The sequence below is a fragment of the Mastomys coucha genome, unplaced genomic scaffold (assembly GCF_008632895.1).
Source record: "Mastomys coucha isolate ucsf_1 unplaced genomic scaffold, UCSF_Mcou_1 pScaffold5, whole genome shotgun sequence".
NCBI classification, from domain to species: Eukaryota; Metazoa; Chordata; class Mammalia; order Rodentia; family Muridae; genus Mastomys; species Mastomys coucha.
In genome coordinates this window covers 93,318,419-93,341,772 of record NW_022196911.1, presented here as the reverse complement: position 1 = coordinate 93,341,772, position 23,354 = coordinate 93,318,419, and the positions used below count along the sequence as shown (strand labels likewise).

Sequence of the window (23,354 nt, the reverse complement as noted above, 5' to 3'; positions counted from 1 at the left end):
AGCCCTGGCAGCCCAGGATTGGAACTCTGAACTGCCCACATGATGAGAATCACCACTGCCTGCACAGCTGGCAGAAGTAATAGGAGTGTTGGTTTGACCAAAGTGAAATCCACAGTTACTGAGGGGAAGGTGCTGAGGGAGGGAGAACTGTGTTTGCCTCAGGTCACTGAGCTTAAGGAATTTAGTCAACAAAATGCACACCAATTCCACGAGAGGCAATTTCTGAAATCAGGTTTGTAAACTTTGAAAGGAAAGGAGTGGGAGCGAGCACGCCCTCAGCATACAGAATGAGCAGTCCCTCTTTCACTTGCCACCCTCTCTCCTCTCCTGTTGAAGCTGGAGATGAGAATCAGACGCCTTTCCCAGAAACTTCCAATCTCATTCTTCTGTACTTCTCTGGCTTCCCTGCCCTTCCTCCAGGTTCATGGAAAGAGCTTCAATGATGCCTTTGGCGCCAGCTGAACAACCAGCCCTCCCTCCTCACCCCACCCTTCCCTTCACCTGCTCATCCCCAACACCACCTTCAATTCAATGGGTACAGACCCCAGCTGCCTTCCACTGAGAAATGGAAATACTAAAACGTAACTTCTGAAAAGAAACAGTGTTAAGACTTCTTCCAGTTTTCCAAGGAGCTCATCCCGTCCTGGGGTTCATGGGGTGGGGTTGGGCTGGAGACTCCACTTGGAGGATGTTGTGTGCTTCTTCCAAGCCCCAGGGCTACAGGGGAACCAAAGTCTGTGCCGGGAATCACAACCCGCTCTTCTCTTTCTGCCAGATTCTTCTTTTGTGGTAGCTTTATTTGGTTCTTCAAACTGGAGCCTGGCGATCAAATGCCTAGGTAAAAAGGGAAAGAAACTAAACAAACCAGTTCAAACACTAGTGACCCACAGGAAGGAAGGGAGAACTGACTAGCCACTATGGGTGGGGGAAAATCAGCTGCAAAGCAGAAGGCGGCTGGACAACCACATGCTTCCACAGATACTCAACAGCAGGAGATGTGGCAGTTGCCTCTCTTCATTTTGGTCCTTATTCTATCTCACAAAGAACATAAACACTTTTCCATGGGAAAATCTCCTAAGGACTTCTCTCAGCTGCCCTGAGTTAGTGCATTTTCAGTCCGATAGTGCCCTCCATATGATGCTGTTTGGAGCCCCCACCCCAAGGCCTCGCTCCTATTGATATGGGTTTCCTCCAGGGCACAGCACTCCCAGAAATCACATTCTAGAGGAAGGGTCCTATCACTTCTCAACAGGGAGCTGGACGGACAGCTCGGAGGCTAAGAGCCCTCACTACTCTTACAGAGGGCATCCCAGCATCCATAAAATGGCTTATGAACACCTGTAACTGGTTCCAGAGGACCTGATGCCCTCTCCTGATCTTTTGGCCTCTACAGGCTCTTGCACGTATGGGTGTACATTCAATCACAAAGGCACAGACCGACAGGCAGGCAGGCAGGCAGACACACACACACACACACACACACACACACACACACAGAAATACTGTAAAAAGGAGCAATATCCAGTAGATGCACCTTCTAGTTCCCTACTACCTCCCCATTGTGATCGTTTTATTTCTGAGACAGAATCTTGGTATAAAAAGCAGAGTGGGCCAGGCAGTGGTGGCACATGCCTTTAATCCCAGCACTTGGGAGGCAGAGGCAGGTGGATTTCTAAGTTCGAGGCCAGCCTGGTCTACAGAGTGAGTTCCAGGACAGCCAGGGCTGTACAGAGAAACCCTGTCTTGAAAAAAACAAAACAAAACAAAACAAAAAAAAAGCAGAAGCAGAGTGGCATGAAACCTTTAATTCCAGGACTCAGCCAGCCAGAGCCACATAGTCCGATCCTGCCCTCATCTCAAAAAGAAAAGTCTTTTGGGCTGGTGTGATGGCTCGGTGACTAAAGACACCTGCTACAAAGCCCAGGGTGGCCCCCATAGGGACAGAGATGGCTGCTAAGAGCACTGCTCTGATGGGTCGCAAGTACCTGCAACTCCAGATCCAGGAAGGCTGACACCCTCCTCTGGCCTTTCAGGGTACCCACACTCATGCCTACACACTCCCCACACAGTAACATAATTAAATAAAAACCTTTAAAAAAAAAAGAAAAAAGAAAAAAGGAAACAAATCCTACTGCTTTTACCTTTGAGGTGCTGGGATTATACCATCAAACCCAGCTCTTGCCCTAATGTTCTATGTAAAACTACCACACAGGTTTCCTATAACGCTGAAACCCTTTAATATGCTAGGGACCACTTCCAAGGCATACAACTTGCATGTAACTGAAGATCCAAGCAATTTTACATCCAGTCCGGAACCCTTCAGTCAGAGCTCCGCAGCATTCCAGGGCCATCATTTCTTGATCTCTCTGGCTTTCCCTCTGCCCTTGTTATCAGTTCCTGGCATGGCTCACCTGCTTTCCCTAACACCACAGGATCTAGGCCTCCCAGGAACTTCCCCTCTGCCTAAGAGGACAGCGGGTGGGCTGGAGAGGAGAGGCGAGGCCGCTTAGCCTTTACAGACACTGGCTTCGCTTCCCAGCACGTGTATGGCAGTTCACAACTATCTGTAAACCCAGTTTAGGAATTCCATGCCTTCTTCTAGATTCCCTGGGCAGTTGGCATGGATGTGATACAAAGATACATACAGGAAAAATACCCACATGCATAAAAGAGCTTTGTTTCTGTTTTTTGTTTTTTTTTTTTTTTAAAGAGAGCATATAGGACAGCAACTCTTTAGCTGTCACACCCCTTTGGAAATAGCGCCGAGGCCAGGAAAGCAGAGCTCCCACTCCGCTTTAGGACTGCTGCTCCTGTAGCTGTGTGAGCGAACAGCACCAAGGAACACAAGAGAAGCACAGTAGTCAATGCTTAGAAGCAAGGCCCAAAATAAGGGGATGACAGCATAACACGGACCTGGCAGATGACACTGGCATGGAACTGAGCACAGCATGCAGCCAGCACGGCCACAGTTCCTCAAATGCTGCTCCGACTCCAGCCAACCTTTCAATGGTTCCTTGAGTACTAACTAAGCCAGGTGTGGCAGTGCTTTTCAATCCCACAGTTTGGGAGACAGAGGCAAAAAAGAAAAAACAACAAAAAAAAAATCCTAGTTAGAGGAAAAAACAGAGATACAGTTCAGGTCTTGTATGGAATCTGAATTTGGTTTGGGAGATCTGACTTTTCTGGACTATATAGGCACCTGTGCCCCTTGCACGCATGCGCATGAGCGCACACACACACACACAAACACAGAACTAAAATTTTAAAAATCTTAGAAAACAAAAATAAAAAAAACTAGCTAGACTCTGCCATCATAGAGGTGTGGTGACACATGCTTGTAACCCCAGGACTTAAGGAGACGCTGTCAAAAATAATGCAACGGAGTTGCATGATGGCTACAGAAGTGGTTTTAGGCATTGTCTGGAGAGCCTGGTGACTGGAGTCGGATTGCCAGAATCCATGCAGAAGTGGAAGGAACGAACTGACTCCACAGCTGCCGTGACCTCTACATTCACACACCACTGACTGCATCGACCGGTGACAACAAGAATTCCCAACACAGACCAGAATCAGGACAAACTACAGACCCTGAGCAGGCTTCAGCAGGGCAGTGGGAGATGGCTCTGACTTGGACAATTTAATTCCTTACCTAGTCTTTTCCTTTTTTTCTTATGTGCACATGTCTGTGTGTGGTTGTACAGTATGGTGCCTTCAGACACCAGAAAGGACCGCTGAAGCCTCTAAGTTACAGAGGCTGTAAGGTGCTGGACATGGATGCTAAGAGTGGACTCAGGGCCTGGGCATGTGCTCCTAACTGCCTCTGAGTCTTCCTCCAGACACTATTCGTTTGTTCTCTCTCCCCCTCCCCACTCTCCCTCCCTTCCCCCACCACATTTCATTTTTGTGGTGTGTATGCGTGAGGGTTGAAACAGGGACTCATGAAACTGGCCTCAAACTTGCTATGGTGTTAAGGCCAACCTTGACCTCTGATCCCATGGCCTCCTCTTCCTCACTGCAGGGATTACAGGCATATGCCACCATGCCTAGTCCTCACTGCTGAGATTACAGGTGTATGCCACCATGCCCAGTCTATTTATTCTTTCGAACATTTACTTTGCAGTGGCAGAAAAATTTTTATTTTGAAAATAAAGGCATTCATTAGTTCCTTTAAGTTTACCTCCCCACTGGGCCCTTGCTTTCTGTATCGTACACACAGCATCCTGAAGATCAGTCACACTGCATCTGCCTTACTCATGCTCAGTGGTAAGCCTGCACACTGCTTACAGAGTTTATCTATAGGCAGTCCCCGTATAAAGCAGTGCTTTACAGAGTCTGCCTTGAGTTTATGATCCCCTTTGCTGCCAACTCCCAAGTGCTAGGATCACAGGTATACAACATGCTCACCTTGGTAAAGAAACAAAACTTCTTTTGAGTAGTAACTAGGAATCAAACGTAGGATCTTATGATGCTAGGCAGGTAGTCTCCTACTGAAATATATCCCCAGCTCTCTTTTTACTTTTTAGTTTCTGATAGGATCTGACTAATAAATGAATCGAATCCACAACTGTAGCTTAAAAAGGCTTGGCTTGGCAAATACTCTATAAGGCTGTAGTTCTCAACCTGTGGGTTCTGACCCCTTTGGTAAACCTCTATCTCCAAAATACTTTTATTATGATTCTTAACAGTAGCAAATTTATAATTATGAAGTAGCAACAAAATAACTTTATGGCTAGGGTCAGCACTACGCCTTGAGGAACTGAGGCTGAGAACCACTTACTGCTTTAAGGCCTTCATGACTGCTGTGTTTCTTCAAATGAAGTGATGTACCTATTATCTATTAGACAATTATCAGACAAATCCGTGGGTCAGGAAGTAACCTAGTGCCTAGGCTTGACAAAGAGGCAGGGTGTTCCTACCTTCATGTTGAACAGCAGGGGCCCTGCTGCTACGTGGAAGGCTCCACCTCTTGCTTCTGTTTGGAAATGAGCTGCGCTTCCTTTAGGGACAGGTACACCTCTTCCTGAGGATCATAGTAGTAGAACTTCCGAATGTAAGAGATCAGAGGTCTGTGAAAAACAAGGAGACAGAGAGTGTACCACTTACAGGGACATTTCTCAGGAACTGGGACTGCTATTTCCTTTAAGAAAACATCTCTTGCTGAGCCCTCCTCCCTTCTCCATTCCTTTATACTGTATGACTACTGAGCAGCCTTTGCCAATGTGACAAAATTCTCACCTTCCCATCCGTACACACTTCTGTCTCTCTCACTCTGCCCACGGCCTGCAGAGGGAGGCCAGCACACACATCTTTCTCCCTTTGCTGCAATGTCACAGCTCTAGAGTTAAGTGCTAAGGCATGAAGACTGGAAAGAGCACTGCCTACAAATGCTTTATGCCAGGCTTAGCCTCTAGGAGCAACTTCTAAGCTTCAAAGGCACTTCTATTTCTAGTTCACTCACCCCCACCCTAAACCCTGACAACCCCATTGTACTTAGGCAGTGGCAGATCCGGGATATGATCTATTCGGACAAGCTGCCGGATCCGGAATCTGCAGAGATGCTGGAGGGACTTGACATTGCTGAATCTGGACACTGGGTAGAGCAACTGTACTGGAGTTGGTGGCAGTCCTTCAAGAATAAAACCAAAGGAAAATACTCAGAGGGAATAATGGAGCTAACTGCAGCTCCCAGAGGAAGACCTGTGGGGTACCATGGGGCTCTTTTGGAATTCATGTATATACATCTCTGTGCTAAAGCCACACAAAGGGCTGCGGATAGCCATCTGTGATAGCATCACTACTCACGGAAATTTCTTGTCCTCTGATAACCTCCCCAGCAACATTTTGGTTTATTTTTTTCCATACAGGGTCTTGTTACATAGCATAGGTCATGAAACGCACTATATAGACAGGCTAATCTCAACCTAAAGGCAATCCTCTTGCCTTAGCCTCCTGAGTACTGGGACCAGAGATGTGAGCCCCAACACTTGGCTTCCAGAATCACTCTTAATTGTGGAGAATAAACCAATGAACAAGACCAAGCTAGAGACTGCTTGGGGCCAAAGGACCAAGCCTGAGGTTGTCAGGGAGGACGATAACCCAACGCCTCCGTGCTGGGGTTGGGGAAACTTGTTCAGCACTATTTAGCAGTGCCTTAAAGATCAGGGCTCAGGGTGTTCAGGAGGAGAGTGGTTTGAATAGCCTTCATTACCAGAAAGGGTCATGTGTTGAAAGGTCAGTCCTCTCTGTGAGGTGTTGGTACAGAACATTTAAGCATTCCAGCTAGTGAGCAGGAAGGAGCAGAAGGTGGAGCTGGTATCAAAGCTGCCACTCCTGCAACTGTCTGCATGGGTCGGGCCGGGCCAGGCCGGGCCAGGCCAGCTTGGTACTTTCCTTCCCTTATTATTCCCCCTCGACTACTGGAGCTTAGGCTGGGTTACAGGAACAAGAATAATGATGCTTCTGAAAGACAACTGCAGCAGCTTGCACATGCTGGCCTATGCAACAGTGCTCAGGCGCCTGCTCATGTGTGCCTGCCAGGCTCCAAGCCAACAGCCCTACATGGATCAGAGCTCCTGTGTTGGTCACCAAGGATGGCAGGGACTAAAACACATTCAAATGAATTAACAATATTCTGGTTTTCATAAGCAAAGGGACTATGGAACGTAAGAGAAGCAACCTAAAAAGACTGAGAAGTGGGCTGGAGAGATGGCTCAGTGGTTAAGAGCACTGATTGCTCTTCAAGAGGTCCTGAGTTCAGTTCCCAGCAACCACATGGTGGCTCACAACCATCTCTAATGGCATCTGATGTCCTCTTCTGGTGTGTCTGAAGACAGTGATAAGTGTACTCACTGAAAAACCAAATGTAATTTGTTTTTTTCAAGATAGGATTTCTCTGTGTAGCCCTGGCTGCCCTGGAACTTGTTCTGTAGACCAGGCTTCAGACTGGCCTTGAACTCAAAGATCCACCTGCTTTTGCCTCCTGAGTGCTGGGACTAGAAGTGTGTGGTACCACATCCAGCTAGGAATTATTTTCTTAGCCACCATCTTATCCAAAGAAATATTGCAAACACAACTGGTTAGAAAATAAAATTCTACCATTATTACTGGGGTTTAATTTCGAACAGTTTAAAAGTGTCTGATTGAAGGTCTGAGGGGAAAAGGAAGCGAGGCTTACAGATTGTCTCCAAAAGCCAAGTCATGGTTGTTGACAACTGACATTCTCCAAAAGCCAATCAATCACAAAACAGCCATACTGCACTGCTAGTAAAGGGGAAAACTTTTATCTTAAAAAAACATTTAACTCAAAACCATACCTAAAGAGAGATGTCCCTACCTCCACTCCATACATGAAGACACTGGGTACCTCGGCATGCAGAGAACCTGCTCAGATCACAGCACTAAGGCAGCCCGCCCTCAGCACCTCTCCACCTAAGAGGCACAGCACTGGGAACCTTTGGGGACATTCCCATGTCACGTGACTCTGAGCACTGGCCTGCTGATAAACCTGCCCATAACAACCAGCGCTGTATGACCAACTTCTGCTCTGAGTCTCACCTGTCAGACTAAGGCTCCTGTTCTGAAAGCCTTCGCTCTTCTTCCCCCATCCAGGTGGCTTTTTCTTTAACTTAAGTTTTATTTTTTAGTGTGGGGTGTGTGTGTGTGTGTGTGTGTGTGTGTGTGTGTGTGTGTGTGTGTGTGTGTCTATGGCTCCTCCTCCTAGGAGGCCAGAGGAGAATGTCAGATCCTTTGGAGCTGGAGTTACAGACATTTGTGAGCCACTGGGAAGAGAAACCTCAGTCCTCTAAAGAACAACAAACACTTTTTTCTTTAAAGATTTATTATGTATATGAGTGCTCTGTTGGCATGTTACACCTGCATATCAAAAGAGGGCATCAGGGGCTGGAGAGATGGGTCAATGGGTAAGAGCATCGACTGCTCTTCCGAAGGTCCAGAGTTCAAATCCCAGCAACCACATGGTGGTTCACAACTACCCGTAATGAGATCTGAGACCCTCTTCTGGTATGTCTGAAGTATACTTACTTATAATAATAAATCATTGGGCCAGAGCGAGCCGGGCCAACCAGAGCAAGCAGAGGTCCTAAAAGTCAATTCCCAACAACCAGATGAAGGCTCACAACTATCTGTATAGCTACAGTGTATACTCACAGGCATAAAATAAATAAATAAATCTTAAAAAAAAAAGAGACATCAGATTCCATTATAGATGATTGTGAGCCATCATGTGGGTGCTGAGAACTGAACTCAGTCAGAACCTCTGGAAGAGCAACCAGTGTTCTTAACCTCTGAGCCATCTCTCCAGCCCACAACAAACACTCTTAACTACTCAGCCATCACTTCAGTCCCTTTCTTTAGGTTTTTGTTTGTTTGTTTGTTTATTTTTTAGATGACTGTCTCATACAGTCCAGGCTGGGCTCCTTCTGCCTCTACCTCCCAAGTGCTAGAAAGCAAGCAAGCTATGTAGCTTGAGGGAGAGGAGGAGGAAAAGGGAAAAGAAAAAGGGAGGGAGGCATAGGATCAAGGAAAGAGCATTAACACAAGAAAGTCAGTGTTTTAAAGAAGGATTAGGCTAGAGAGACAGCTTAGCAGTGAAGAGCACTGACTGATCTTCCAGGGGTCCTGAGTTCAATTCCCAGTAACCACATGGTGGCTCACAACCATCTGTAATGAGATCTGTTCTCTCTTCTGGTGTGTCTGAAGACAGCTATAAATAAACAAACAATCAAACAAATTTAAAAACAAAAACAAAAACAAAATTAAAGAGGAAGGATTTTCTTTGGCCCAGTTACCATTTGCCTAGGCCTATGGCTTTTATGCCTTAGAGTGAGGCAGCAATACAGAAAGACCAGAGGAAGGTGCCACAAAATACTTTGAAAGGATACCATCGAGAAAGGAAAAACACAGCTGGAATCCAGGCATGGTAACACACCCACTCAGAAGGCAGAGGTAGGCTTATCTGGAGTTGGAGGCCAGTGTAGCCTCCACAGTGAGACCCTGACTTAAATCAAAACAATCAGGCCAGGCCATGGCGGCGCACGCCTTTAACCCCAACCCTCCCTCAGGCAGAGGCAGGAGAATCTCTGAGTGAGGCCAGCCTGGTCTATAGAGAGTTCCAGGACAGCCAGGGCTACACAGAGAAACCGTATATGGAAAACATGCAAACAAACTTTTAAAAAATACAACACAAAATGAGAGACTATATTTATTTGTAGATATGATGAAAGATTTATATACCAAGAATGTACAAAGAACTCTAAAAACAATAATGAAAATATTATAATCCAGTTGAAAATGAACAAAGTGTGGGCACTCGGTGTAGCACAGAGGTAGAGCACTTGCTTACCAATACCCAACACCCCAAAGAAAATGAACAAAATTTAAAAAAAAAAAAAAAAAAACTAGGCAAAAGTCCCGAGTCTCTAGCTATGCTGGTTAACTGTACACTGTATACCCTCTGGAGTCACGTAGGAAATGGCCACACCCCTGGAGATTCCCTTGCTTACGTGCACTGAGGAGGGAAGATCCAACCACTAGTTAGTACAGACACAGAAGGAGCTGAGCAGCAGCTTGCATTTACTGCTGTGTCCAGCTATGCTAAAATGTGACCAGCTGCTTCAAGCCTCTGCTAACTTGACTTCCCTACCATGATGGACTATATTCCTGGACTCTCAACTGTGAGCTCAAATAAACCCTTTCTCTGGCTAGAGAGATGGCTCAGCAGAGCAAATGGCTGCTCTTCTATAAGACCAATTCCCAGCACCCACATGGCAGCTCACCACCTTCTGTGACTCCAGTTTCAAAGAATTGTCATCTTCTTCTGGCCCCCTCAGATGCCATGTATACATGTGGTACATAAACGTACATACACGCAAAACACCCATCACACTGTGCTGGACAGTTTAATGTCAACTGGACACAAGCTAGAGTAGTACGAGAGAAAGGAACCTCTGTGACTGTGCTGTAGGCAGGCCATTTTGGCTATAGGTTATCTTCTCAATTAGTGATAGGGGTGGGGGGCATTGGTGCCAGTGTTGGGCTGGTGGTCCTGCGTTCTATAAGAAATCAGGCTGAGTAAGCCACAGGGAGCAAGTCATTGAGCAGCACTCCTCCACAGCCTCTGCATCAGCTCCTGCCTCCAGGTTTTTACCTGGTTGAGTCCTGCCTTGGCTTCTTTCAGTGGACTATGTGACTTAGGATAGCTAAGCCAAATTAAACTCTGCTCCCCAAGTTGCTTTTGGTCATGGTGTTTCATGACAGCAATAAGCACCTAACTAAGACACACATAAAATAAAAATCTTTCAAAGAGAAAATAAGCCTTTTCTCTCTTAAGTTTTTTTTTTTTTTTAACTTTATACTACTTTTATTTAGTTTGGGAGTTTTGTTTTTGTTTGTTTGTTTGTTTGTTTTGAGCCAGGACCTTACTGTATAGCCCTGGCTGGTCTAGAACTCACTTTTAGTTATTTAACTGTATGTGTGTGTGCATGCATCCAGAGAACCCATACAACGGTACGGGATCCCTAAGATGGAGTTCGAGGATGGTGGGAGCCACCTGATATAGGTGCTAGGAACCAAGTAAGTCCTCTGCAAGAGCAGTATGCACTCTTTTTTAATACATTTATTCATTTCAGTTTATAAGTGTTTTGCCTACATGTATATAAGGGCACTGCATGCACATCTGACCTGGGAAGGCCAGAAGGAACTGGATCCCTCAGAACTAGAATTTACAGACAACTGTTAAGAGTCATGTAGGTGCTAGAAACGGAACCCAGGTTCTCTGCTACAGCAACAAGAAAAGAAACTAAGTTAGAAGCTGGTACCGGGGGCTAGATAGATGGCTTAGGAGTTAAGAGCACTGAGTGCTCTTCCAGAGGTCTTGAATTCATTTCCCAGCAACCACATGGTGGCTCACAACCATCTGTAATGGGGTCTGATGCCCTCTTCTAGTGTGTCTGAAGACAGCTACAGTGTACTCATATAAATAAATAAATTTAAAAAAAAAAAGACAGACAGACAGACTGGTACCAGGAGTCGGGAGATAAACCTGATTATGTGGCTCTTAGGCCACTGAAACTATTTTTGTGACTAAAATGTAGAAGAATTTATAACAGTACACTTAAAAAGTTTGTGAGTGCTGGAAACCAAGTTGAGCTGGCTTAGTTAACTTAGACTGCACGAATACTGAGAAAACCTGGGACAGTGGGGACCTCCTCATGAGGGTCCAGAGGGAACAAGGATTCTATCAGGAACTAGGCTAGAGGCTATTTTAGCCAGGAATGTGCCTTCATTCTGTTTACATCTTAAGAACCTGAGAAAGTGGAAAGCTAATGGACTAATTTGTTTGGCAAAGGAAATTTCAAAACAAGAGAGTATTCAGGCTGGTGCTGAGAAAGTAGCTGTAATCGTTAAAGAGACCAGCACATTGAAGAGAGTTCCTCCACTCACTAACACAACAGGAAGGAACCCTGAGAGAAAGCTTGGCCCTTAGAGGTCCATCTTGTGAAGAGCTGGATTCATTTTAAAAGAGCATCTAAGCTCACAGGCCCTCAGGACCCCAGGAAAGTTGGAAGTGTAAAGACAGGCAGTAGTGGCGCACGCCTTTAGTCCCAGCACTTGGGAGGCAGAGGAAGGCAGGTTTCTGAGTTCGAGGCCAGCCTGGTCTACAGAATGAGTCCAGGACAGCCAGGGCTACACAGAGAAACCCTGTCTCAAAAACAAAACCAAAACAAAAACAAAAAAATAAAAAAAATCCAACCAACCAAACAAAAAAAGTTGGAAATGTATATATAGCTTCTTTGATTCTATAGGAACTGACAGTTAAGACCTTGGACTTTCTTAAAAGCTGGTGATGGGTCAATAAGGTGGCTCAGTGGGTAAAAACACCTGAATTCAATCCCCAGGGCCCATGTGGTGGAAGGAGAGAACCAATTCCAGGAAGTTGTCCTTGGACTGTTCATGAGCACTAGGCACACAAATGTACACACATACACAATAAATAAATGCAATATTTTTTTAATTAAAAAGAAGATGAAATTGGCTGAGCAGTGGCACACACTTTTAACCCCAGCACTTGCAAAGGCAGTGGATCTCTGTGAGTTCGAGGCCAGCCTGGTCTACAGAATGAGCTCCAGAACATCCAGAGATACATAGAGAGACCCTGTCTTGAAAAAACAAAAAAAAAAATGAAACTGTTAAAGACAATGGAGACCTTTAAAGTTAGTTGGAGTACATAACATATGATTTATGATATATAATATATATTATAGCATGACCATGAGCTTCTAAGGGGCAAGAGGTAGAGCTGTGACGGTCAGAAGGTTAACAGATCTGTAGTCACCGTGTAAGCCTTGAGCATGGCTGTGTAGAGAACTTGATGACTTTAGCTGAGGCAAGAAGACCATTCAGGTTGACACTGATATAAATTAAATAAATCTAAAAAAAGTAATAAAACATTTACAAATTAAAGAGAGATTTAAAGTTGGGTGTAGTGGGGACAGGACAGGTGTGAGTGGGGGGCACAGAGGCTGGTGGATTTCTGAGTTTGAGAGGCCAGCCTGGTCTACTGAGTTCTAGGAAAGCCAGGGCCGTAGAAAGACCTTCACTCAGAGAGAGATTTAAGACATCAAACTTACAAAATGGGGTAAGACTAAACTTTAGGGTATAGGGAAAGGTATTTCAATAACCCAGTGTTGATAACAGAAAAATCAAAAACGCACTTAGGCCAACACTGGAAAGGTGGAGGCAGGAGAATCACGAGTTCAAGGTCTCCCTCAGCTATATAGTCAGTTTGAGGCCAGTAAAGGCTTCATGACATTGTCTAGAAAAACACAAGCAAACAAAAAGAAGTCTTGTTGGAAGGTCTGCAGTGGCTGGCACTGCTTGAGAACGCCAGCGTGGTTTTCACCTTATACCTAGGAACTGGTATGGTTACTTCCTTCTCCACAAAACATCCAAACTGGATAGAATAATGATTTTACAGGAAATTCAGAGAACCATATTGTAAACATGGAGGTTACAATAAGTAAATTCCAGGCAGACAATATTTTATTTAAAATATTCTTGAGACAGGATCTCATTCGATAGCGCTAAACTGGATTTATTTAAAATTTTGTTATTGCAAGGTTTAGCAGCTTACACCTGTAATTCTAGTACTCAAGAAGGCAAAGGCAGGGGAATTGCCACAAGTTCAGGACTAGTCTAGGCTACATATTAAGTGCTGAGATCAGAAGTTCACTGTCACCTAGGAAGTATACTTGAAGCCAGCCTGGGATACGCAAGACACCACCTCCTTGCTTCTAAGCAAATAAATATACATGGAGAAAGAAATAAGAGCCAAAAATGTGGTTCCACTTCAGAGCTTGCCCAAGATACTGGGTTGTGAAGGGACTGAATCTGGGGAACTAAGCTAAATGCCCTGCCTCAATTATCTACAATTTTAATAGACTAATTAATCAATTAGTTAACTTTGAGTTCTTTATAAGAATTAAGAGATATTTAAATTAGAAACTTAGCTGGGCGGTGGTGGCGCATGCCTTTAATCCCAGCACTTGGGAGGCAGAGGCAGGCAGATTTCTGAGTTCGAGGCCAGCCTGGTCTACAGAGTGAGTTCCAGGACAGTCAGGGCTATACAGAGAAACCCTGTCTCGAAAATCCAAAAACTAAACTAAAATAAAATAAAATAAATTAGAAAGTTGACCTTCTCTTAGAAGGCATTCAATAAACAGTAGCCAATAGTACAATCTCTAACCTGTGTACAATATTAGAAATCTTAGCTGCAATTTCTGAAGAAAAGGTACATTTGTGGGATAAAAAGAGCTGTGCTGGCGGAGCCTGAGACTCCAAGTCTCTCAATTTTCTGCAAGCAGAGACACTCCAGAGTAAGGAGACACCTTACTTACTGAGAGTTGTCTAGATCACCAACAAGCAGAGCTCATCCCCGTGTCCCTGCAAATCACTCTGTCTTGTTTGTTTGTTTTTTGAGACAGGGTTTCTCTGCATAGCCCTGGCTGGCCTCGAACTCAGAAATCCACCTGCCTCTGCCTCCCAAATGTTGGGATTAAAGGCGAGCACTACTACTGGCAGGCTAATCACTCTGTCTTTCTATATCCCTTCCTTAAGGCTGTGAGCTCCCTCAGGGCATCAACTAGCTTAATTTTTATACTGAGTTACAAATAAATGTTTGTTAAATAAATATCTATCATATCCACAAATGTTAAAAATTGCTAAGCAGAGTTAATTGTATGAAGAATTCTAACAGTTTCCTTCAACTAAGACAAACACATGAGCCCCAATGGTGTTGGCAGCACTGCAGGAAATACCAAATGAAGTGAGAATTAATACAGTTCACACCCTGTCGTGCCTTATTTGAATCACCAGCATTAGACAAACATCACTGTCACCTGGCCCAATCCTGTTCCTGATGCTCTGCCCGAGGCTCCCCAGCAACTCCTACATTTTAGAGCCATTTCTTGGCACCCTGCTTAGGAAGCTAATTTGATTCAAAGTGAAAGCATGAAGCTCTCACTTTAAGTTCTGTGCTTCCCACAGATTCCTCACATAAACATGCTTGTCAGTTTTCCTTACCTAATGCTAAAAACCAAGTTCTTCTAACCCATCCCCTCCCCTCTTCTGATGGAGACCAGGCAGATACCTGCTTGAGTGGGCTGGCTGACTATATGATCACACTAGTGAAGCCAAGACCTGGACAGTGCTCCCACGGGGAGAGAAGTCTTTGTTTTTCAGCACAGTGGAGATGTCAATATACCAAACCACAACAACCACCACTCTTTGTCAATTAGTACACTATAGGCAAACTATAGCAGGCATTTCTTAAATAATTACAACTGCACCCAGCCTGCAGATCCCTGCCTTTCTGGTGAGTCCACTCTCACATCCCTGTCCCTGGGGAAATGCTGGGAGAGTTCACACTGCCTGGCTTGACAAGTAAGGTAAGAAGCGTGTAACGGCAGCAAGGAGCAATCTCAATGTCAAATGTTACACGATGCCTGGGCTTCAGATATGGGAACAATTTTCTTACTCATGTGGTCAAAAGCAGAAATTTTTTAGAACATTGTAGGATTAACATACAAGGGCTGGCATTAGTCACTGGACTCTGCAGGAGAAGTGGCTGCTCAAATAGCCAGGACAAACCGTTTTAGGTGTGGCCACTGTTAGGGGACTGGAACATTCTGATAGGACATCATATCCTAGTTGGGTTTAATAATTACTGTAACTAGCAGAAGGCTGAGGCAAGAGGACAGCTTGAGCTACATAGAAATACAAGGCCACCCTGAAATACAAGAGTAAGGCCCTATCTTAAAAAAGTAACAATAATAAATTACTGTAACTACAATTTTACCTGGGACCCTGGATCTCAGGAAATAGAGAAATTTCCCATTCTTGGAGTGCATGATGGCTCTCTTAATGAACTCCACCACCGACTGACAGCGATCCTCAAACTTGGGATGGCACCATAAGCTGAAAGTTCCTGGAATGGAAAATGAAGAGTAAATTTATAATCTTTTTGGGTGGGGTATGGTAACACGTTCCTGTCATCAGGGCACTCAGGAGTCTAAGGCAGGAAGATCTGACCTACAGGACAGACTGGGCTAGGTAGCAAAACTCTGAAAAAAAGAAAGAAAAACAAACAAAAAACCTCAAATGGTCTGAGAGGCTGCTTTAAACATTTTAATTTTTTGTTTGTGTTTTGTTATTGTTGTTTGTTTTTTTTTTTTGAGACCTGTTTTTTCTGGGTAGCTTTGGCTGTCCTGGAACTTGTTTTGTAGACCAAGCTGGCCTCGAACTCATAGACAGCCTACGTCTGCCTTCCTAGTACTGAGATTAAAGGCATACATCACCACCGCCCGACTGAACTTTTTTTTTTTAATAACTAAATTCTTTTTTTTTTTTTTTTTGAGACAGGGTTTCTCTGTGTATCCCTGGGTGTCCTGGAACTAACTCTGTAGACCAGGCTGGCCTCGAACTCAGAGATCCGCCTGCCTCTGCCTCCCAAATGCTGGGATCAAAGGCCTGCGCCACCAATGCCCAGCAAGAACAACCTTTTTTTAAGTTGAAAATGGTAGCCAGGCAGTGGTGGCACACGCCTTTGATCCCAGCACTTGGGAGGCAGAGGCAGGCGGATCTCTGAGTTTGAGGCCAGCCAGGGCTATGCAGAGAAACCCTGTCCCAAGTGCTGGGATTAAAGGCGTGCGCCACCACTGCCCAACAATAACTAAATTCTTAAAAATTAAATTTTAAACAATATTTGAACTCATTTTTTTGGATATGGTGGTGGCACACACCTTTAATCCCAACGAACTCTGTAAGCAGAGGAAGGCAGATCTCTGTGAATTGAAGGCCAGCCTGGTCTATAGACTGAGTTCCAAGACAGCCAGGGAAACACAGAGTCATCCTGTCTTGAAAAACCAAAACATAAAAAAAAAAAAAAAAAAAAAAAAAAAAAAAAAAAGAAGAAAAATAAAGATCTCAAAAGATAAAGCACCTTTACACACTGAGTAATCTTGCTGACCTCTCTAAATTTTACTCAGCAAAGATGACATCCTGAGTCCTCGTCCTTGAACCAACATAGGACGAGAAAAGAACCGATTCCTGAACAGGTTTCCTGTCAACATGTGTGGCCCTTACATGTTTGAACACATGCATTCACAAAATTCATGAACTAAAAATAATTTTAAAAACCAAATAATTAAAACAATGAGGATTTTCTTTTCCATATGTATACTACTCCTTAAATGACTTACTTCCCACCTTTGTATTTGTAAATGCTACATTCATTACACACTCTAAGGATGTGAGGGGACCAGAGTGAGAGCAAGTACTCTCAGATCTAAGCCTACCAGAGTGTACACCACTCACTCTTGCAGGACAGGTACATGACAGGCACAGGGAAAGCAAAACGAGTCTTCCCCTCTTTCCCATGCCCAGAACGTTGTGTGGGTTCTACCTCAAACTCAAGAGTTCCAAAGGCAAAAGGGAATCTGACCTCCTGGGAGTTAATGCTAGGTTCCCAAAGAAATCACCCACAAAGAACACAATGTGGAGTACGTAATCACTGCAGGGAACTGCAGATTGGAGTCTCTGCAGCTACTCTTACAGTGTCACTGAAAATGATGAGGGCCAGTCCCACTGCCAACAAGCAGCCTCTTCCTACTGAAGAGGTTAAAAAGAAAGGCAAAGAGCCACTGGGGCAGCGCTTAGGTCGTGATGGGTGAGCGAGTGAGAGCCCTCCCTAACAGTAGCAAGTATTCATCTACCATGCGCAGAGTCTAGTCAATTATTAGTCTGTTTTAACAGACTAGCTCATTCTGAAATGCTGTATTTTGTATTTGGTTTATCTGTGATTCTGTTTCTTTGGAACAGCATAAAAATTGGTAGTGTCAGCTTCTTATTACATCCCACTTCCAACAGCTACCTAATTCATGGCTTCTTTTTTTTTTAAATTATTATTATTAAGATTTAGTTTTACTTCTGAGATTGTGTGTATATGTGTGTATCCCATGTGTGTATGGGTCCTCATGGAGGCCACAGGTCTGGGGTGTGTATGTGTATATGTGTGTGTGTGTGTCCCATGTGTGTATGGATCCTCATGGAGGTCACAGGTCTGGGGTGAGTCTGTGTGTGTGTGTGTGTCCCATGTGTGTATGGGTCCTCATGGAGGCCACAGGTCTGGGGTGAGTCTGTGTGTGTGTGTGTGTGTGTGTGTGTGTGTGTGTGTGTGTGTCCCATGTGTGTATGGGTCCTCATGGAGACCACAGGTCTGGCGTGTGTGTGTGTCCCATGTGTATATGGGTCCTCATGGAGGCCGGGAGCTGAACTTTGGTCCTCTAAGCAGCCAGTGTTCTGAACCACTAAGCCATCTTTCCTAACCTAACTCATGGCTGCTGCTGCTGCTGCTTTTCTCCTCCTCCTCTTCCTCTTCCTTTCCTTTTAAAATCGGTTTTCCAAGATAGGCCTCTATCTCTAGAGTACTGGGGCTAAAGATGTGCGTCACTGTTACCTGGTGATTTAATGACTTCTTAACTTTTTCTACATATGATCCTTTTTTGCCTATGTAACTTTACATGCAGCCCAGGTGTCTAGGAATATAAAACAGGTTAAAGACAAAACATTTTCTGAAAATAAACCACAAAAAAATTATTTTTGTTTTTATTTATTTTTCATTCTGTGAGACAAGGTTTATCTCTGTAGACCAGGCTAGCCTAGAATCCAGAGGTCCGCCTGATTCTGCCTCCTGAGTGATAAGATTAGAAGCATGTACCAACATGCCCAGCTTTTATTTATTTTAAATAACATATATATTTTTAAAACATATATAATTTTACTATTTATTAAATATGAAAAAATTTGCATGTTAAGATGAATATGTCTGCTACTTTTACATAAAGAATTAAATCTTCGGCTGGTCAGAGGAGCACATGGCAGGGACAAGAATCAGTTCGGATCCATTCTTGGTTATATAGTTCAAGGCAAGTCTGGGCTACACAGACCCTGTCTCAAACAAACAAACAGGGATTAAGGAGATGGACCAGTGCGCACATAAGGACTTGAGTTTGGATCCCCAGAATCCATGTGAAGCTGGGTATGGCATCACATGTCCATGTCTCCAGCTCCCCTATGGCAGGATGAGAGGCAGGGGTAAGAAACTCCCTGGAAGCTCAGGCCGACTATGCTGGTGCAGGCTGCACCAGTGAACAAGAGAGCCTGTCTCAGGTAAAAGGTACAGACCACATTCAAGACATCCATGGTGTCCTCTAACTTCACAGGCACCCTGTAGCATGTACATCCTTGTACTTATCCACCCCTCACACACACATCCAGATATCCCACATATCCAGAGAGACAGACAGACAGACAAGCAGGCAGACAGGCAGACAGGAGAGCTGGCTTAGAAGTTAGGAGCATTTTGCAGGGTTGGTGCCCAATACTCCTAACTGATGATTCCAGCTCAGGAGACTTAACACGCTCTTCAAGGGGTACATATACACACTGTCAGGTCCTCCCACAAAAAGGAGGGCAGGGGACTACCTCAGCAAAGGTAGGAAAAGGCAAAGCTGGAGAAAGGCTTTGCCGGGGCAGCAGCTCTTACCTCTATAGTGCTCCATTCTAGTGTGATGGGTGATACCCTGTGATCGAAAGCTGAGGCTCAGGATGTAACGAGGATCAGAGCTGTCTCGTACCAGGAAAGAACCATCTGGCTTCCCTTTCAGTTTCATCTCTGCATCTTCCCAATTCATAGGTCCCCAATACCAGCCACACTATAAAAGATAGGAAATACTAAAGTAGTTAACAGAGAAATGCCAACCAACGTCCTGGACACAATCTGTCTTACCAAGGGAGATTTCCCCCATTCTCCAAAATATCTGAGAAGGTAAAAGCCATTAACACGCGTGCCAACCATAGAAGAGAGCACCAGGATCCTCCCGCTTTGACTCTGTGCCAGAGGACCAATCCTACCTCTCATTACGGGGGCTGTAAGGCCAGAAGGAACGGGTCGGTTTATCTAGTAAAACCACGTTACGCTAGTCCAAATTTCTCTCTGCTCAATCCTCCTCCATTGTATCTAACTTTTCCCCACCCAAATTTAGTCTTCCTACATTTCCTATGAAATGAACAATAGCCTACTGTCTAGCCACTGTGAATATGGAGGCACAGAAACTCCTCTTCTGTGCTTTAAAAACAGTAAGGAGAGCACAGACAGAGCTCAGGTGTGGGAGGAGAGGTGAGCGGCCAGGCTTCTAGCATCCCTACCTTCTCCAGCTCTCGAAGGCTGGCTGCAAAGCTGCTTGAGTCGGGCCGGTAGAGGGGACACTGGAGGTGCTGGGGAGGCTGGCTGTGCAGGGATTCTGATGCTCTGATGGGAGCAAGTCGGGGAAATGCATCTGCGGGGCAAGAGAACAGAGACCACTTGTTTATCCACAGTGCTCCAACCCCAGGCAGCCTTCCCCTCCCCAGAAAGATGCTAACTGAAGAGGGCAAGGCATTAGCAGCTGAGCTGAGAGGGTGGGAGCCAAAGCAGTGGGAAAGAGCTGGATGAGCTGGAACAAAAAGCTGTGTGAGCTCGTGTAAGCTGTGAAGGATGAGTGGGGGTGTTCAACTCCAGGAAAGCAGTAGGGGAGCCGCTCACTAACCTGACTAAGGTGACTACTTCAGGGACTTCACCAGCCTAGAGCGATTCCAACTTCTCCCACCTCGAAGTGAAGTGCCGGTAAAGCAGCCTTGGAAATAGTGACTCGCTTACTTGCCCAGGGAGACTAATGATTTTTGCCAGGCAAGTAGAAAAGAATGCTGATTTCATTCATTTTATTCCTTGGGTACCGGAGGCTGGCAAAGCAGGTATGGGCTACTAAATGCTTGGTACTTATTTACAAGGCTGCAGTAAATACCAAAAGCTTAGGGGGGAAAAAAACCACACAACTTTGATAACCAGCAACATAGTAAACCTCTTCATGAGCTGACATCAGGGCAATTTCTTAAGTAGCATCTCCTCAGGGACTGCAAAGCAACCCCAGAAGCAGGAACCAGAAATCCCAGGCTTTTATTTCTAAGAAAAGTAAGATTTACTTCCATAAGGAAACAGGTTAGGAAAAAAAAAGTTCTCAGACTCATTTTCAAGTTCTAGTCCAACCAAGGGGATCAAAACTGAGTTTTCTCCTAAGTTGTAATTTCCATAAGCAGACTTCTCCCGTCCTTCCACTCTTACGAGTCTTGGCTCTAAGCTAAGCTAACCTGGGGCGTGGGGTGGAGGAGGCGGAGGTAGGGGGAAAGACTGCAAGGAAGACCCCATCGGAGCCACAAGGACAGATGTAGGCAGCGTCCCACTGATATCATCTACAAGAGAGAACAAAAGCAAGAGGTTCAGCAAAATGAGCACATAACAGCGAGGGGAAGGCAGAGGAGGAGAGGATTTCAGGCTGCCCTCTGGGGCAAGGTAGCCTGGCCTTCATGCTCTCTTTATGCACAGGCAAGTCATCCTAATCAGCCCTGCTTTGCTTACAAAGCAGGAGACTGAGGGTACTCCTAAAGCAGCTCAGTAGCAACAGACTGAGGGCAAGGTACATGGGAAGCTACTCAACACATGAACAGTCAATACTGCTTCATGCAATACGATGCCCACCCATCTAAATGCCGACATCAATGACAAGGGTGTGGAGAAAGAGACGGATTATGATTGGGTCATCATAGAAACCTTTAACCTTTTCTAGCCCCTGACCAAAGAGCAAGTCCCTAGAGCTCACCCTCCCTACGGGGTAAGAGGGCAAAGGGAAGGTTAGAGACGATACCTAGGAGGCTGAGGCTTCTTCTTGGAGGAGGAGGGGGAGTTGGAGGGTGTGGAGAGGTCAGGCCCCGCTGAGAAATGTCCACGTCCACAAGCGACACTGTCTCACCTGAGGGATTCACATAGCAAGCATGTTACAGAAGCACAGTGTCCAAAGCTGAGGCCAAAAGGAAAGGAAAACAAAGGGCAAGCAAGGGAGGCCAGAGGGCAGAGGGCACACGGTCCCTAAGCAAGGGAGGCCAGAGGGCAGAGGGCACACGGTCCCTAAGCAAGGGAGGCCAGAGGGCAGAGGGTACAGGGTCCCTAAGCAAGGGAGGACAGAGGGCAGAGGGTACAGGGTCCCTAAGCAAGGGACGTCAGAGGACACAGGGTCCCTAAGCAAGGGAGGCCAGAGGATACAGGGTCCCTAAGCAAGAGAGGCCAGAGGGCAGAGGACACAGGGTCCCTAAGCAAGGGAAGACAGAGGGCACAGGGTCCCTAAGCAAGGGAAGACAGAGGGCACAGGGTCTCTCAGCAAGGGAGGACAGAGCAAGGGAGGACAGAGGGCACACGGTGCCTAAGCAAGGGAGGACAGAGGGCACAGGGTCCTAAGCAAGGGAGGACAGAGGGCACAGAGTTCTCTAAGCAAGGGAGGACAGAGGGCACAGGGTCTCTAAGCAAGGGAGGACAGAGCAAGGGAGGACAGGGGGCACACAGTGCCTAAGCTCTCCAGGCTGGAATTACCCTGAACACCAATTGTCTTAAAATCTAGTTGCTGCTGGGTTGTGGTGCACACACTTTTAATCTCAGGACTTGTGAGGCAGAGGCAGGTGGATCTCTTTGAGTTCAAGATTGCCAGCTTGGTCTACTGGTAGAGTTCCAGGACAGCCAGGGCTACACAGAGACAGGATTGGTCTCAAAAAAACACAAAAGAAAAAAAAAAGTGCATCTGTTCTGGGTTAGTGGAGGGCTCAAAGGTCAGGAGCCTTGCTACTCTTGAGCAGCTCCACAGTTGTTTCCCCACACCCACATAGTGGCTCATAACCACCCTACACTCCAGTTCCAGGACAGCCAGTGCCCTCTTCTGGCCTCTGCAGGCACCAGGCACACACACAGGATACACACATAGGCAAAGATGGTAGGATGGCTCAGTAGAAAAAGGGACTTGCTAACAAACCTGATAATCTAAATTCAATCCACAAGTTCTGTATGGTAGAAAAAAGAACTGACTTTTGATAAGTGTCCTCTGACCTCCAAATGCATGATGTGGCACACATTAAATAAACAAAATGTAGCCGGGCGGTGGTGGCACACGCCTTTAATCCCAGCACTTGGAAGCAGAGGCAGGCGGATTTCTGAGTTCAAGGCCAGCCTGGTCTACAGAGTAAGTTCCAGGACAGCCAGAGCTACACAGAGAAACCCTGTCTCGAAAAACCAAAAAGAAAATAAAAAAATAAAAATAAGGGGGCTGGAGAGATGGCTCAGCGGTTAAGAGCACTGACTGCTCTTCTGGAGGTCCTGAGTTCAAATCCCAGAAACCACATGGTGGCTCACAACCATCCGTAATGAGATCTGATGCCCTCTTCTGGTGTGTCTGAAGACAGCTACAGTGTACTTAGCTATAATAATAAATAAAACCTTTAAAAAAAGAGTCATTTAAAAAAAATAAAAATAAAAAATAAAAAAAATTTTAAAAATGTAAATAAAGAAACATAAAATAATAATTTAAAAAAAATTAATGATTTTATTCCAGGGTTAGAGAAATGGCTCAGGAGTTAAAAGCATTAGCCACTCTTCCAAAGGATCAAGATTTGGTTCTCAGCACCCACACAGCAGCTCACACCCATCTAGAATTGCAATTCCAGGATATCTGATGGCCTCTTGTAGCCTCCACAAATACCAGGCACATAAGTGGCACACAGATATACATGTAGACAAAATACCCATACACATAGAGTAAAATTTTTTTTTTTTTGAGACAGGGTTTCTCTGTGTATCCTGGCTGTCCTGGAACTCACTCTGTAGACCAGGCTGGCCTTGAACTCAGAAATCTGCCTGCTTCTGC

The 23,354-nt window shown here is 45.3% G+C and overlaps 1 protein-coding gene across 3 annotated transcripts in view; it reads right to left on the bottom strand.

Moving 5' to 3' along the window:
• Window positions 1-215: 215 nt before the first annotated feature.
• Window positions 216-23,354, bottom strand: part of Socs7 (suppressor of cytokine signaling 7) — a 35,470-nt gene continuing 12,331 nt past the window's right edge. Inside the window, exons 3-10 of one of the 3 annotated variants that reach the window (XM_031351320.1) lie at window positions 21,315-21,419; window positions 20,761-20,862; window positions 19,783-19,913; window positions 19,121-19,289; window positions 15,374-15,502; window positions 5,491-5,626; window positions 4,917-5,066; window positions 216-834 (exon numbers count right to left, since the gene is read on the bottom strand). In XM_031351320.1, coding sequence (XP_031207180.1) covers window positions 4,946-5,066; window positions 5,491-5,626; window positions 15,374-15,502; window positions 19,121-19,289; window positions 19,783-19,913; window positions 20,761-20,862; window positions 21,315-21,419 — 893 coding nt within the window. In that variant the 3' untranslated portion in view covers window positions 216-834; window positions 4,917-4,945. Of the gene's footprint in view, window positions 835-4,916; window positions 5,067-5,490; window positions 5,627-12,231; window positions 12,448-15,373; window positions 15,503-19,120; window positions 19,290-19,782; window positions 19,914-20,760; window positions 20,863-21,314; window positions 21,420-23,354 lie in introns of those variants that run through there. The other 2 variants (XM_031351321.1, XM_031351322.1) reach the window with 2 other exon arrangements.